At 45.6% G+C, this 15,831-nt stretch overlaps 1 protein-coding gene across 1 annotated transcript in view; it reads right to left on the bottom strand.

Annotated features, from left to right (window-relative positions):
• Nucleotides 1–14,053: 14,053 nt before the first annotated feature.
• Nucleotides 14,054–15,831, bottom strand: part of LOC121585964 (grainyhead-like protein 2 homolog) — a 49,252-nt gene continuing 47,474 nt past the window's right edge. The window contains exons 14-15 of the mRNA XM_041902330.2: nucleotides 15,636–15,694; nucleotides 14,054–15,545 (exon numbers count right to left, since the gene is read on the bottom strand). Of these exons, the coding sequence (XP_041758264.2) occupies nucleotides 15,431–15,545; nucleotides 15,636–15,694 (174 nt within the window). The 3' untranslated portion in view covers nucleotides 14,054–15,430. The remainder of the gene's footprint in view (nucleotides 15,546–15,635; nucleotides 15,695–15,831) is intronic.

Raw genomic sequence — 15,831 nt, 5'->3', positions numbered from 1 at the left:
AGAGAGAGAGAGAGAGAGAGAGAGAGAGAGAGAGAGAGAGAGAGAGAGAGAGAGAGAGAGAGAGAGAGAGAGAGAGAGAGAGAGAGAGAGAGAGAGAGAGAGAGAGAGAGAGAGAGAGAGAGAGAGAGAGAGAGAGAGAGAGAGAGAGAGAGAGAGAGAGAGAGAGAGAGAGAGAGAGAGAGAGAGAGAGAGAGAGAGAGAGAGAGAGAGAGAGAGAGAGAGAGAGAGAGAGAGAGAGAGAGAGAGAGAGAGAGAGAGAGAGAGAGAGAGAGAGAGAGAGAGAGAGAGAGAGAGAGAGAGAGAGAGAGAGAGAGAGAGAGAGAGAGAGAGAGAGAGAGAGAGAGAGAGAGAGAGAGAGAGAGAGAGAGAGAGAGAGAGAGAGAGAGAGAGAGATTTACTGTTATAATGTGGATGTGTTTTTCAAGCTTGATACACTTGTGTTTAGTTGTAATGTTTTTCGGTGGTATTTTCAGACTGTTTGAAGATGGGGTCTCCATATAGTGCTATGCAGATACTGTTAAAGACCCTTAGTAATGCTTTGAAGTACCTCTAGTGAAATAAAGGAAGAGGACTGTCCCCATGGATGAGTCCCAAACAGCACCCTCTTCCCTACATAGTGCACTAACAGGGCCCTTCTGGTCTAAAGTAGTGCACTATATAGGGGATAGGGTGCCGTTTGGGACTCAGTCCATATCTGGCCCGTCTGTCAGTTGTTGCCTGTCACAGATAATGGGATCATTGATGTTAACTACATGGTTCCTTTTGACAGGCTTCTCTTAAACACATTATTTTATGCAGAAAAATGACTTTAAAATGGTCAAATGCATTTAAAATGTAAATCGTATGAGTGATCCTTAAGCAGAGCCTTCAAGACATTTGATCACAGCCTTCTGAGCTGTTAATAAGTTAAACGAGACCCCCCCGCTTTCTAAATAGTTCTAATGTTCAGAAACCATCCGGCCTCAGAACCAGAACCACGGGTTACAGAACAAATGTTATGAGATGTGTTTCCATATAAGTTGTTTAAAGGATATCAAGCATGCAGATCTGTTTTAGTTCTGATTTACTGACATTTTAGATGTTTTAACTGGCGCATGTTAAACAAGTGTCAATCATTTTTAAAGGAGGGGTTTGTTTTTGAGCAGGTACCTGTACGTATGGTGCATGTGTGTGTTCATTTGCTGATGGTCTTCAGTGGTGATTGACTAGCCTGTGTCCTCCCTCCCAGTAATGTTGTGAAAGTCACTGTGTTATTATGGATAACCAACATTTCTGTGGTTTGTCAACGGCCACAAAGCTTTGTAGACAGAGCAGCTATGACGGCTAAAGCTGGCCAACGACCATAAACCACTGACTACCACACCTAGATGTGCCCTGTTGAATGGGGTACAGTACCGTAGGTTACTAGATATGTTGTGCTGTCTTAGTTAGTTATGGTTGAAGCATGGTCATCTGTGCTTATTGAACCCCTTCACTGTCAGTCTGAAGCACAACACAACCACAACCCCCTGTTCTACGAAAGCACACCACAACCACGACCCCCTGACAAGGATCTGAGCCATGGATCTGGCCCTGAGTCATATATACAGTGTATATATATGTTATGTATATATATATATATATATATATATATATATATATATATATATATGTATGTGTGTGTGTGTGTGTGTATATATATATATATATATATATATATATATATATATATATATATATATATATATATATATATATATACTGATCAAAAATATAAAGGTAACACTAAAATAACACATCCTAGATCTGAATGAATGAAATAATCTTATTAAATACTTTTTTCTTTACATAGTTGAATGTGCTGACAACAAAATCACACAAAAATTATCAATGGAAATCAAATTTATCAACCCATGGAGGTCTGGATTTGGAGTCACCCTCAAAATTAAAGTGGAAAACCACACTACAGGCTGATCCAACTTTGATGTAATGTCCTTAAAACAAGTCAAAATGAGGCTCAGTAGTGTGTGTGGCCTCACGTGCCTGTATGACCTCCCTACAACGCCTGGGCATGCTCCTGATGAGGTGGCGGATGGTCTCCTGAGGGATCTCCTCCCAGACCTGGACTAAAGCATCTGCCAACTCCTGGACAGTCTGTGGTGCAACGTGGCGTTGGTGGATGGAGCGAGACATGATGTCCCAGATGTGCTCAATTGGATTCAGGTCTGGGGAACGGGCGGGCCAGTCCATAGCATCAATGCCTTCCTCTAGCAGGAACTGCTGACACACTCCAGCCACATGAGGTCTAGCATTGTCTTGCATTAGGAGGAACCCAGGGCCAACCGCACCAGCAAATGGTCTCACAAGGGGTCTGAGGATCTCATCTCGGTACCTAATGGCAGTCAGGCTACCTCTGGCGAGCACATGGAGGGGTGTGCGGCCCCCCAAAGAAATGCCACCCCACACCATGACTGACCCACCGCCAAACCGGTCATGCTGGAAGATGTTGCAGGAAGCACAACGTTCTCCACGGCGTCTCCAGACTCTGTCACGTCTGTCACATGTGCTCAGTGTGAACCTGCTTTCATCTGTGAAGAGCACAGGGCGCCAGTGGCGAATTTGCCAATCTTGGTGTTCTCTGGCAAATGCCAAACGTCCTGCACGGTGTTGGGCTGTAAGCACAACCCCCACCTGTGGACGTCGGGCCCTCATACCACCCTCATGGAGTCTGTTTCTGACCGTTTGAGCAGACATGTACATTTGTGGCCTGCTGGAGGTCATTTTGCAGGGCTCTGGCAGTGCTCCTCCTGCTCCGCCTTGCACGAAGGCGGAGGTAGCAGTCCTGCTGCTGGGTTGTTGCCCTCCTACGGCCTCCTCCACGTCTCCTGATGTACTGGCCTGTCTCCTGGTAGCGCCTCCATGCTCTGGACACTACACTGACAGACACAGCAAACCTTCTTGCCACAGCTCGCATTGATGTGCCATCCTGGATGAGCTGCACTACCTGAGCCACTTGTGTGGGTTGTAGACTCCGTCTCATGCTACCACTAGAGTGAAAGCACCGCCAGCATTCAAAAGTGACCAAAACATCAGCCAGGAAGCATAGGAACTGAGAAGTGGTCTGTGGTCACCACCTGCAGAACCACTTCTTTATTGGGGGTGTCTTGCTAATTGCCTATAATTTCCACCTGTTGTCTATTCCATTTGCACACCAGCATGTGACATGTATTGTCAATCAGTGTTGCTTCCTAAGTGGACAGTTTGATTTCACAGAAGTGTGATTGACTTGGAGTTACATTGTGTTGTTTAAGTGTTCCCTTAATTTTTTTGAGCAGTGTATATATACACACACACACATCTATACGTCTGTGTATATACAGTGCATTCAGAAAGTATTCAGACCCTGTGACTTTTTAAACATTTTGTTATGTTACAACCTTATTCTAAAATGGATTAAATTGTTTTCTTTCCCTCCTCAATCTACACACAATAGTTCGTCAAATTTCTGCCCTGGTAGAGCTGCCCCGGTCAACTGTAAGTGCTGTTATTGTGAAGTGGAAACGTCTAGGAACAAAAACGGCTCAGCTGTATTATTATATTAAGAACGGGACCGCCCAGTGCTGTAGCGTGTAAAAATCCTCCTACCTCAGTTGCAACACTCACTGCTGAGTTCCAAACTGGGGTTCCATGGCCGAGCAGCCGCACACAAGCCTAAGATGACCATGCGCAATGCCAAGCGTCGGCTGGAGTGGCATAAAGCTTGCTGCCATTGGACTCTGGAGCAGTGGAAACGCGTTCTCTGGAGTGATGAATCACGCTTCACCATCTGGTAGTCCGACGGACGAATCTGGGTTTGGTGGATGCCAGAAGAACGCTACCTGCCCCAATGCATAGTACCAACTGTAAAGTTTGGTGGAGGAGGAATAATGGTCTGGGGCTGTTTTCCATGGTTCAGGCTAAGCCCCTTAGTTCCAGTGAAGGGAAATGTTAATGCTACAGCATACAAATGACATTCTAGACTATTCTGTGCTTCCAACTTTGTGGCAACAGTTTGGGGAAGGCCCTTTCCTGTTTTAGCATGACAATGCCCTCTGTGCAGAAAGCGAGGTCCATACAGAAATGGTTTGTTGAGATCGGTGTGGAAGAACTTGACTGGCCTGCACAGAGCCCTGACCTCAACCCAATCAAACACCTTTGGGATGAATTGGAACGCCGACTGCGAGCCAGGCCTAATCGCCCAACATCAGTGCCCGACCTCACTAATGCTCTTGTGGCTGAATGGAAGCAAGTCCCCACAGCAATTTTCCAACATCTAGTGGAAAGCCTTCCCAGAAGAGTGGAGGCTGTTATAGCAGCAAAGGGGGGACCAACTCCATATTAATGCCCATGATTTTGGAATGAGATGTTCGACTAGCAGGTGTCCACATACTTTTAGTCATGTAGTGGCCAATGTACGCACACACACAGTATGTAATGTATAGTGTATATGACATGAGTCATCTCCATATACAGTATATATAGTATGTAATGTATAGTGTGTATGACATGAGTCATCTCCATATACAGTATATATAGTATGTAATGTATAGTGTGTATGACATGAGTCATCTCCATTTACAGTATATACAGTATGTAATGTATAGTGTGTATGACATGAGTCATCTCCATTTACAGTATATACAGTATGTAATGTATAGTGTGTATGACATGAGTCATCTCCATTTACAGTATATATAGTATGTAATGTATAGTGTGTATATGACATGAGTCATCTCCATATGCAGTATATAGAGTATGTAATGTATAGTGTGTATGACATGAGTCATCTCCATTTACAGTATATACAGTATGTAATGTATAGTGTGTATGACATGAGTCATCTCCATTTACAGTATATACAGTATGTAATGTATAGTGTGTATGACATGAGTCATCTCCATTTACAGTATATACAGTATGTAATGTATAGTGTGTATATGACATGAGTCATCTCCATATGCAGTATATAGAGTATGTAATGTATAGTGTGTATATGACATGAGTCATCTCCATATAGAGTATGTAATGTATAGTGTGTATATGACATGAGTCATCTCCATATACAGTATATACAGTACATACAGTGAGGAAAAAAAGTATTTGATCCCCTGCTGATTTTGTACGTTTGCTCACTGACAAAGAAATGATCAGTCTATAATTTTAATGGTAGGTTTATTTGAACAGTGAGAGACAATAACAACAAAAAAATCCTGAAAAACGCATGTCAAAAGTGATTTGTATTTTAATGAAGGAAATGAGTATTTGACCACTTCTCAATCAGAAAGATTTCTGGCTCCCAGGTGTCTTTTATACAGGTAACGAGCTGAGATTAGGAGCACACTCTTAATGGGAGTGCTCCTAATCTCAGTTTGTTACCTGTATAAAAGACACCTGTCCACAGAAGCAATCAATCAATCAATCAGATCCCAAACTCTCCACCATGGCCAAGACCAAAGAGCTCTCCAAGGATGTCAGGGACAAGATTGTAGACCTACACAAGGCTGGAATGGGCTACAAGACCATCGCCAAGCAGCTTGGTGAGAAGGTGACAACAGTTGGTGTGATTATTCGCAAATGGAAGAAACACAAAATAACTGTCAATCTCCCTCGGCCTGGGGCTCCATGCAAGATCTCACCTCATGGAGTTGCAGTGATCATGAGAACGGTGAGGAATCAGCCCAGAACTACATGGGAGGATCTTGTCAATGATCTCAAGGCAGCTGGGACCATAGTCACCAAGAAAACAATTGGTAACACACTACGCCGTGAAGGACTGAAATCCTGCAGCGCCCGCAAGGTCCCCCTGCTCAAGAAAGCACATATACATGCCCGTCGGAAGTTTGCAAATGAACATCTGAATGATTCAGAGGAGAACTGGGTAAAAGTGTTGTGGTCAGATGAGACCAAAATGGAGCTCTTTGGCATCAACTCAACTTGCCGTGTTTGGAGGAGGAGGAATGCTGCCTATGACCCCAAGAACACCTTCCCAACTGTCAAACATGGAGGTGGAAACATTATGTTTTGGGGGTGTTTTTCTGCTAAGGGGACAGGACAACTTCACTGCATCAAAGGGACGATGGACGGGGCCATGTACCGTCAAATCTTGGGTGAGAACCTCCTTCCCTCAGCCAGGGCGTTGAAAATGGGTCGTGGATGGGTATTCCAGCATGACAATGACCCAAAACACACGGCCAAGGCAACAAAGGAGTGGCTCAAGAAGAAGCACATTAAGGTCCAGGAGTGGCCTAGCCAGTCTCCAGACCTTAATCCCATAGAAAATCTGTGGAGGGAGCTGAAGGTTCGAGTTGCCAAACATCAGCCTCGAAACCTTAATGACTTGGAGAAGATCTGCAAAGAGGAGTGGGACAAAATCCCTGCTGAGATGTGTGCAAACCTGGTGGCCAACTACAAGAAACGTCTGACCTCTATGATTGCCAACAAGGGTTTTGCCACCAAGTACTAAGTCATGTTTTGCAGAGGGGTCAAATACTTATTTCCCTCATTAAAATGCAAATCAATTTATAACATTTTTGACATGCGTTTTTCTGGATTTCTTTGTTGTTATTCTGTCTCTCACTGTTCAAATAAACCTACCATTAAAATTATAGACTGATCATGTCTTTGTCAGTGGGCAAACGTACAAAATCAGCAGGGGATCAAATACTTATTTCCCTCACTGTATAATATTGGACATCCTCTCAGAGCTCACAGGCGTTCTCCTCTCCAACCCCCTAGCATACAGTCCTGCGTCAGTTGCCGGGTCAGTTATACTGCGTCAGTTGCCGGGTCAGTTATACTGCGTCAGTTGCTGGGTCAGTTATACTGCGTCAGTTGCTCATTCCGGAACCCATTGAACTAATAACCCTTCTATCTCCTGTTAATTGAATGTAACTGAGGCCCCCAGATCAGGGCCTAACTCAGTGGTTTCAGTTGGCTTACTGTTCATTCGACAAATCTTTGAATGTTCTTTTGAAAATAACTGCTGTTTTGTAAAGAAAGAAGTACATTGAAATAACTGAGGATCACAACTACTGCAATGATTTTCACATTGTAATTGCTTTTATTGTATTTCTATATTGTTTTAAGCTGTCAGATGTAACATTTCTGTAAGAAATAAATCAACGATAGCATCATGTGGTCATGTGCCAAATAAACACAAACAGTATTGTATACATTTATACTGTAAAATTGTGTCGAACAAAATGTTTGTACTTGTTGGATTTTGTAGTTTTTGTATTGGTTTCCTGTATTTAGTGACCCTGTAGTTTTTTAAACACAGGATTCTGTTTTTTGGTCAACTTTAAAAAGCAAGAATTAAATCTGCAAATTTTGTGCGCGATGTTGGATGTCCTGCCTTCTTTTTCCAAGTCTCATGTTAGTTGGTTCCAATAGGATGCAACTACTTACTAATAACAGGTGAGCCAGATACATGTATTTAGAGTGGGGACATTGAGGTTTCTACATTATGATGCATTTACATGACTAGAACATTCTATGGCAGCCATGTTAGCTCCCCATTAGCATTACATGGGGGATATTTAAACAATGCTATGTAACTGAATGTATAGAGTTAGAACAATGTTAACCATTTTAAAAGTTGGCCCAACTCTAAATATCTGACTCTGAGCTACTTAACTGTAGAAGACTAGTCCATATCAGCTAATATATCTAACTACTGTAGAAGACTGGTCCATATCAGCTAATATACAGTGGGGAAAAAAAGTATTTAGTCAGCCACCAATTGTGCATGTTCTCCCACTTAAAAAGATGAGAGGCCTGTAATTTTCATCATAGGTACACGTCAACTATGACAGACAAAATGAGAAAAAAAATCCAGAAAATCACATTGTAGGATTTTTTATGAGTTTATTTGCAAATTATGGTGGAAAATAAGTATTTGGTCAATAACAAAAGTTTCTCAATACTTTGTTATATACCCTTTGTTGGCAATGACACAGGTCAAACGTTTTCTGTAAGTCTTCACAAGGTTTTCACACACTGTTGCTGGTATTTTGGCCCATTCCTCCATGCAGATCTCCTCTAGAGCAGTGATGTTTTGGGGCTGTCGCTGGGCAACACAGACTTTCAACTCCCTCCAAAGATTTTCTATGGGGTTGAGATCTGGAGACTGGCTAGGCCACTCCAGGACCTTGAAATGCTTCTTCGAAGCCACTCCTTCGTTGCCCGGACGGTGTGTTTGGGATCATTGTCATGCTGAAAGACCCAGCCACGTTTCATCTTCAATGCCCTTGCTGATGGAAGGAGGTTTTCACTCAAAATCTCACGATACATGGCCCCATTCATTCTTTCTTTTACACGGATCAGTCGTCCTGGTCCCTTTGCAGAAAAACAGCCCCAAAGCATGATGTTTCCACCCCATGCTTCACAGTAGGTATGGTGTTCTTTGGATGCAACTCAGCATTCTTTGTCCTCCAAACACGACGAGTTGAGTTTTTACCAAAAAGTTCTATTTTGGTTTCATCTGACCATATGACATTCTCCCAATCCTCTTCTGGATCATCCAAATGCACTCTAGCAAACTTCAGACGGGCCTGGACATGTACTGGCTTAAGCAGAGGGACACGTCTGGCACTGCAGGATTTGAGTCCCGAGCGGCGTAGTGTGTTACTGATGGTAGGCTTTGTTACTTTGGTCCCAGCTCTCTGCAGGTCATTCACTAGGTCCCCCCGTATGGTTTTGGGATTTTTGCTCACCGTTCTTGTGATCATTTTGACCCCACGGGGTGAGATCTTGCGTGGAGCCCCAGATCGAGGGAGATTATCAGTGGTCTTGTATGTCTTCCATTTCCTAATAATTGCTCCCACAGTTGATTTCTTCAAACCAAGCTGCTTACCTATTGCAGATTCAGTCTTCCCAGCCTGGTGCAGGTCTACAATTTTGTTTCTGGTGTCCTTTGACAGCTCTTTGGTCTTAGCCATAGTGGAGTTTGGAGTGTGACTGTTTGAGGTTGTGGACAGGTGTCTTTTATACTGATAACAAGTTCAAACAGGTGCCATTAATAAAGGTAACGAGTGGAGGACAGAGGAGCCTCTAAAGAAGAAGTTACAGGTCTGTGAGAGCCAGAAATCTTGCATGTTTGTAGGTGACCAAATACTTATTTTCCACCATAATTTGCAAATAAATTCATTAAAAATCCTACAATGTGATTTTCTGGAAAAAAAAATCTCAATTTGTCTGTCATAGTTGACGTGTACATATGATGAAAATTACAGGCCTCTCTCATCTTTTTAAGTGGGAGAACTTGCACAATTGGTGGCTGACTAAATACTTTTTCCCCCCACTGTATCTAACTACTTAACCGTAGAAGACTAGTCCATATCAGCTTATATATCTAACTACTTAACCGTAGAAGACTAGTCCATATCAGCATATTTAGCTTTTAGTCACAAATAACTGCCATCTGAAGTTATTGAACCACTGAATACGTTATTCAAGTTAACTTCTGTGAGCTGCTCAGTCTCCCTCCTCCACCTGTATAACACATTGTCTTCATAACATCAGGTTCTGTTCTCTGGAAGAACAGACAATCCTCAGCCCAGAGTGCTTCTTCCAGTCAGGGTAGTAGAATATATTCTGCGGCGCTTTCCTCTCCGGAATGGTTTAATATCAAAAAGAGATGAGTCACTGACAAGCATTTCTGTCTCCTCAATGTCACTGCCCAAAATACATCACAATAGCACAGAAGTTGTAACGTTCATCTGAAACTATATTTATGAACTCATTTATTAACAGACTATATACACAATACATTATGTTTATACCAAGACATTCACATTGGTAAGACACACCCACCCACTTGCTCCCAAAATAAATTCAGCAAATTAGGTTTTGAACGTGGTTTGTTCCAATAGATCTATTCTGTGAAGTTCCCAAACGTTTAGATGATTGTTGCTCTGGTGATATCCTCACAGACAGCATCAATAGCCTTCTCAATGCGATGAAGAACATTGATTATACACAGAGGAAGAGATATGATTGAATAATAACCTCTGGAGAATGAACTCCGGTATCCCCAATGAGACAATCTAATAAATATGCCCCAAACCAAACCAGGACAGTCCATCGGAGTTAGAAATATCTGTGTGGTTGATTATCTCCTCACTGGGTGGACAATTTCCTGTTGATCCTACAGAAACTTTGAGAAGCCTGGACAACAGAAAGAGGGAGGGGTTTGTGGCTTTGTCTCTGTTGTCATTCTCAGTAAATAAAGGAGAACAGTTATCTAATCAGAAAAGTGAAAAGACCTGTTGTTTGGCAAGCTGGACTTCAGGAAACAGCAGAGGGTGCACCCCCCTATCCACATTGACGGGACCGCAGTGGAGAAGGTGGAAAGCTTCAAGTTCCTTGGCGTACACATCACCGACAAACTGAAATGGTCCACCCACGCAACAGCGCCTCTTCAACCTCAGGAGGCTGATGAAATTCGGCTTAGCACTTAAAACCCTCACAAACTTTTACAGATGCACAATTGAGAGCATCCTGTCGGGCTGTATCACCGCCTGGTACGGCAACTGCACTGCCCACAACCGCAGGGCTCTCCAGAGGGTGGTGCGGTCTGCCGAACGCATTACCGGGGGCAAACTACCCGCCCTCCAAGACACATACAGCACCAGATGTCACAGGAAGGCCAAAAAGATCATCAAGGACATCAACCACCCGAGCCACTGCCTGTTCACCCCGCTATCATCCAGAAGGTGGAGGTCAGTACAGGTGCATCAAAGCTGGGACCGAGAGAATGAAAAACAGCTTCTATCTCAAGGCCATCAGACTGTTAAATAGCCATCACTAGCACATTAGAGGCTGCTGCTGCCTATTGAAATCACTGGCCACTAAGAAATGGAACACTAGTCACTTTAATAATGTTTACATATCTTGCACATCTCATCTCATACTGCATTCTATTCTATAATATTCTACTGTATCTTAGTCCATGCCGCTCTGTCATTGCTCATCCATATATGTATATATTCTTAAATTCCATTCCTTACTAGTTTTGTGTGTATTGGGTATATGTTGTGAAATTGTTAGATATTACTTGTTAGATATTACTGCACTGTCGAAGCTAGAAGCACAAGCATTTCGCTACACACGCAATAACATCTGCTAAACACGTGTATGTGACAAATAAAATGTGATTTTATTTTATTTGAAACTGGTTCTGTTCAATTCAACATCATAGTGTAAAATACATCACTCTGACCTGTTGTTTCTGTTTCAAACTGCACCATCATGAAACAGTCTTCTTTTAGTTAAATGCACTAAAGAGGAACAATGGGTACATACTGAAGATGCACATGCTCATCCCCAGAATGTTTTTACGTGTTTATTTTCTAAAGGTAAAGCTGAGAACATTAATAACTTCCTAGTTAAGAACACTATAACAATATGGAAGAAAATGAAACGTATTCTACAAGAACCAATATCACTCCCTAAAAACACAACCTTATGGAACAATCCTTGGATAGTTGATGGAGATAGGAGTGGAGGATAGTGGGTCTGGACAGGAGTGATGTAGTTGATGGAGATAGGGGTGGAGGATAGTGGGTCTGGACAGGAGTGATGTAGTTGATGGAGATAGGGGTGGAGGATAGTGTGTCTGGACAGGAGTGATGTAGTTGATGGAGATAGGGGTGGGGGATAGTGGGTCTGGACAGGAGTGATGTAGTTGATGGAGATAGGGGTGGAGGATAGTGGTCTGGACAGGAGTGATGTAGTTGATGGAGATAGGGGTGGAGGATAGTGGGTCTGGACAGGAGTGATGTAGTTGATGGAGATAGGGGTGGAGGATACTGGGTCTGGTCAGGAGTGATGTAGTTGATGGAGATCGGGTTGGAGGATAGTGGTCTGGACAGGAGTGATGTAGTTGATGGAGATAGGGGTGGAGGATAGTGGTCTGGACAGGAGTGATGTAGTTGATGGAGATAGGGGTGGAGGATAGTGGTCTGGACAGGAGTGATGTAGTTGATGGAGATAGGGGTGGAGGATAGTGGGTCTGGACAGGAGTGATGTAGTTGATGGAGATAGGGGTGGAGGATAGTGGTCTGGACAGGAGTGAAGTAGTTGATGGAGATAGGGGGTGGAGGATAGTGGGTCTGGACAGGAGTGATGTAGTTGATGGAGATAGGGGTGGAGGATAGTGGGTCTGGACAGGAGTGATGTAGTTGATGGAGATAGGGGTGGAGGATAGTGGTCTGGACAGGAGTGATGTAGTTGATGGAGATAGGGGTGGAGGATAGTGGGTCTGGACAGGAGTGATGTAGTTGATGGAGATAGGGGTGGAGGATAGTGGGTCTGGACAGGAGTGATGTAGTTGATGGAGATAGGGGTGGAGGATAGTGGGTCTGGACAGGAGTGATGTAGTTGATGGAGATAGGGGTGGAGGATAGTGGTCTGGACAGGAGTGATGTAGTTGATGGAGATAGGGGTGGAGGATAGTGGGTCTGGTCAGGAGTGATGTAGTTGATGGAGATAGGGGTGGAGGATAGTGGTCTGGACAGGAGTGATGTAGTTGATGGAGATAGGGGTGGAGGATAGTGGGTCTGGACAGGAGTGATGTAGTTGATGTTTATATGATGTCGTCGTTTGTATCTGTATGTTTTGTACTGTTGATAAAATAGCACATCAAATCATCTATAAAACAACATGAAACAGTCTTCTTGAGTGCTACTACCAGTGCAGTTGTTGACTGAACTTGCTTGAAATGCAACAGGGCTTTGAAGCTTCAGCTTAGTAGAGTCCTTCCCAAATGGTGCCCTATTCCCTTAATAGGCATTACTTTGACCAGGGGGGATAGGGCACCATTAGGGACTCAGCATGCTGTCCAGGACCCAGAGGGAACAAGGCACCATTAGGGACTCAGCATGATGTCCAGGACCCAGAGGGAACAGGGCACCATTAGGGACTCAGCATGTTGTCCAGGACCCAGAGGGAATAGGGCACCATTAGGGACTCAGCATGCTGTCCAGGACCCAGAGGGAATAGGGCACCATTAGGGACTCAGCATGCTGTCCAGGACCCAGAGGGAATAGGGCACCATTAGGGACTCAGCATGCTGTCCAGGACCCAGAGGGAATAGGGCACCATTAGGGACTCAGCATGCTGTCCAGGACCCAGAGGGAACAGGGCACCATTAGGGACTCAGCATGCTGTCCAGGACCCAGAGGGAATAGGGCACCATTAGGGACTCAGCATGCTGTCCAGGACCCAGAGGGAACAGGGCACCATTAGGGACTCAGCATGCTGTCCAGGACCCAGAGGGAACAGGGCACCATTAGGGACTCAGCATGCTGTCCAGGACCCAGAGGGAATAGGGCACCATTAGGGACTCAGCATGCTGTCCAGGACCCAGAGGGAACAGGGCACCATTAGGGACTCAGCATGCTGTCCAGGACCCAGAGGGAACAGGGCACCATTAGGGACTCAGCATGCTGTCCAGGACCCAGAGGGAACAGGGCACCATTAGGGACTCAGCATGCTGTCCAGGACCCAGAGGGAACAGGGCACCATTTAGGACTCAGCATGCTGTCCAGGACCCAGAGGGAATAGGGCACCATTAGGGACTCAGCATGCTGTCCAGGACCCAGAGGGAATAGGGCACCATTAGGGACTCAGCATGCTGTCCAGGACCCAGAGGGAATAGGGCACCATTAGGGACTCAGCATGCTGTCCAGGACCCAGAGGGAATAGGGCACCATTAGGGACTCAGCATGCTGTCCAGGACCCAGAGGGAATAGGGCACCATTAGGGACTCAGCATGCTGTCCAGGACCCAGAGGGAACAGGGCACCATTAGGGACTCAGCATGCTGTCCAGGACCCAGAGGGAATAGGGCACCATTAGGGACTCAGCATGCTGTCCAGGACCCAGAGGGAATAGGGCACCATTAGGGACTCAGCATGCTGTCCAGGACCCAGAGGGAACAGGGCACCATTAGGGACTCAGCATGCTGTCCAGGACCCAGAGGGAACAGGGCACCATTAGGGACTCAGCATGCTGTCCAGGACCCAGAGGAATAGGGCACCATTAGGGACTCAGCATGCTGTCCAGGACCCAGAGGGAATAGGGCACCATTAGGGACTCAGCATGCTGTCCAGGACCCAGAGGGAACAGGGCACCATTAGGGACTCAGCATGCTGTCCAGGACCCAGAGGGAACAGGGCACCATTAGGGACTCAGCATGCTGTCCAGGACCCAGAGGGAACAGGGCACCATTAGGGACTCAGCATGCTGTCCAGGACCCAGAGAGAACAGGGCACCATTAGGGACTCAGCATGCTGTCCAGGACCCAGAGGGAACAGGGCACCATTAGGGACTCAGCATGCTGTCCAGGACCCAGAGGGAACAGGGCACCATTAGGGACTCAGCATGCTGTCCAGGACCCAGAGGGAATAGGGCACCATTAGGGACTCAGCATGCTGTCCAGGACCCAGAGGGAACAGGGCACCATTAGGGACTCAGCATTCTGTCCAGGACCCAGAGGGGATAGGGCACCATTAGGGACTCAGCATGCTGTCCAGGACCCAGAGGGAACAGGGCACCATTAGGGACTCAGCATGCTGTCCAGGACCCAGAGGGAACAGGGCACCATTAGGGACTCAGCATGCTGTCCAGGACCCAGAGGGAACAGGGCACCATTAGGGACTCAGCATGCTGTCCAGGACCCAGAGGGAACAGGGCACCATTTAGGACTCAGCATGCTGTCCAGGACCCAGAGGGAACAGGGCACCATTTAGGACTCAGCATGCTGTCCAGGACCCAGAGGGAACAGGGCACCATTTAGGACTCAGCATGCTGTCCAGGACCCAGAGGGAACAGGGCACCATTAGGGACTCAGCATGCTGTCCAGTATTATTTCCTCTCAGTCACAAGAGGTAGCAGGAGCCCAGGCAGGTTGGAGACGGATGTTGGAATCAGAACCATGTTCAGAAGGCACTAACCGGGAGGAAAGTAACGGAACCATGCTGGAGAGAGAGGCAGATCAGAGCCATGTTCAGAAGGCACTAATCGGGAGGAAAGTAACGGAACCATGCTGGAGAGAGAGGCAGATCAGAGCCATGTTCAGAAGCTACTAACCGGGAGGAAAGTAACGGAACCATGCTGGAGAGAGAGGCAGATCAGAGCCATGTTCAGAAGGCACTAACCGGGAGGAAAGAAACGGAACCATGCTGGAGAGAGAAGCAGATCAGAGCCCTAATGTCCCACTGCCGTGGAGTCCCATTCTCCACCTGCAGGGGGAGCTATTGAGTTACCACATGGGGTTTGGTGAGATCATTCTGGAGCGAGAGCCTTGGCGTCCAGCATTGGCCTGAGGTATGGACTCTGAGGTGTGGGGCGTCCAATGAGGTTTGGGGAGGTCCTGAGGTTTGAGATGGCCCCTACTCCCACACAAAGGCTCAGATCTCTGCCAGCGTGACCCGGAAGCAGTCCGCTGACCTCTCGATGGCCAGGATGAAGGTGTCCTCATTGGAATAGTGCTCTATGATGTTGTCATCCATGTTCACCAGGATCCTGAGGGAGACAAGAAAAGGTTCATGTTTCACAGCAAAAAAACAGATTTCTACAATCATAGTCCAGGTTCTTCATACAGGAATGACTCACCCTCTGTTCTTCTTGTAGATCTTGGTCTTCTCACGGGGTACTGCATACTTCTCTGAGATCTGTGAAAACAGTTACAGAGGACCTCAAGATACATGCCGTGTTTTATTCCATTTAGGCATGTTTCCAGTGTATCTACACTGAACAAAAATAGAAATGCAACATGTAAAGTGTTGGTTTCATGAGCTGAAATAAAAGA

The sequence above is a fragment of the Coregonus clupeaformis genome, chromosome 17, assembly GCF_020615455.1.
Source record: "Coregonus clupeaformis isolate EN_2021a chromosome 17, ASM2061545v1, whole genome shotgun sequence".
Taxonomy (NCBI): domain Eukaryota; kingdom Metazoa; phylum Chordata; class Actinopteri; order Salmoniformes; family Salmonidae; genus Coregonus; species Coregonus clupeaformis.
Note: the sequence above shows the minus strand (reverse complement) of the source record. Positions and strands in the feature narration are given on the sequence as shown.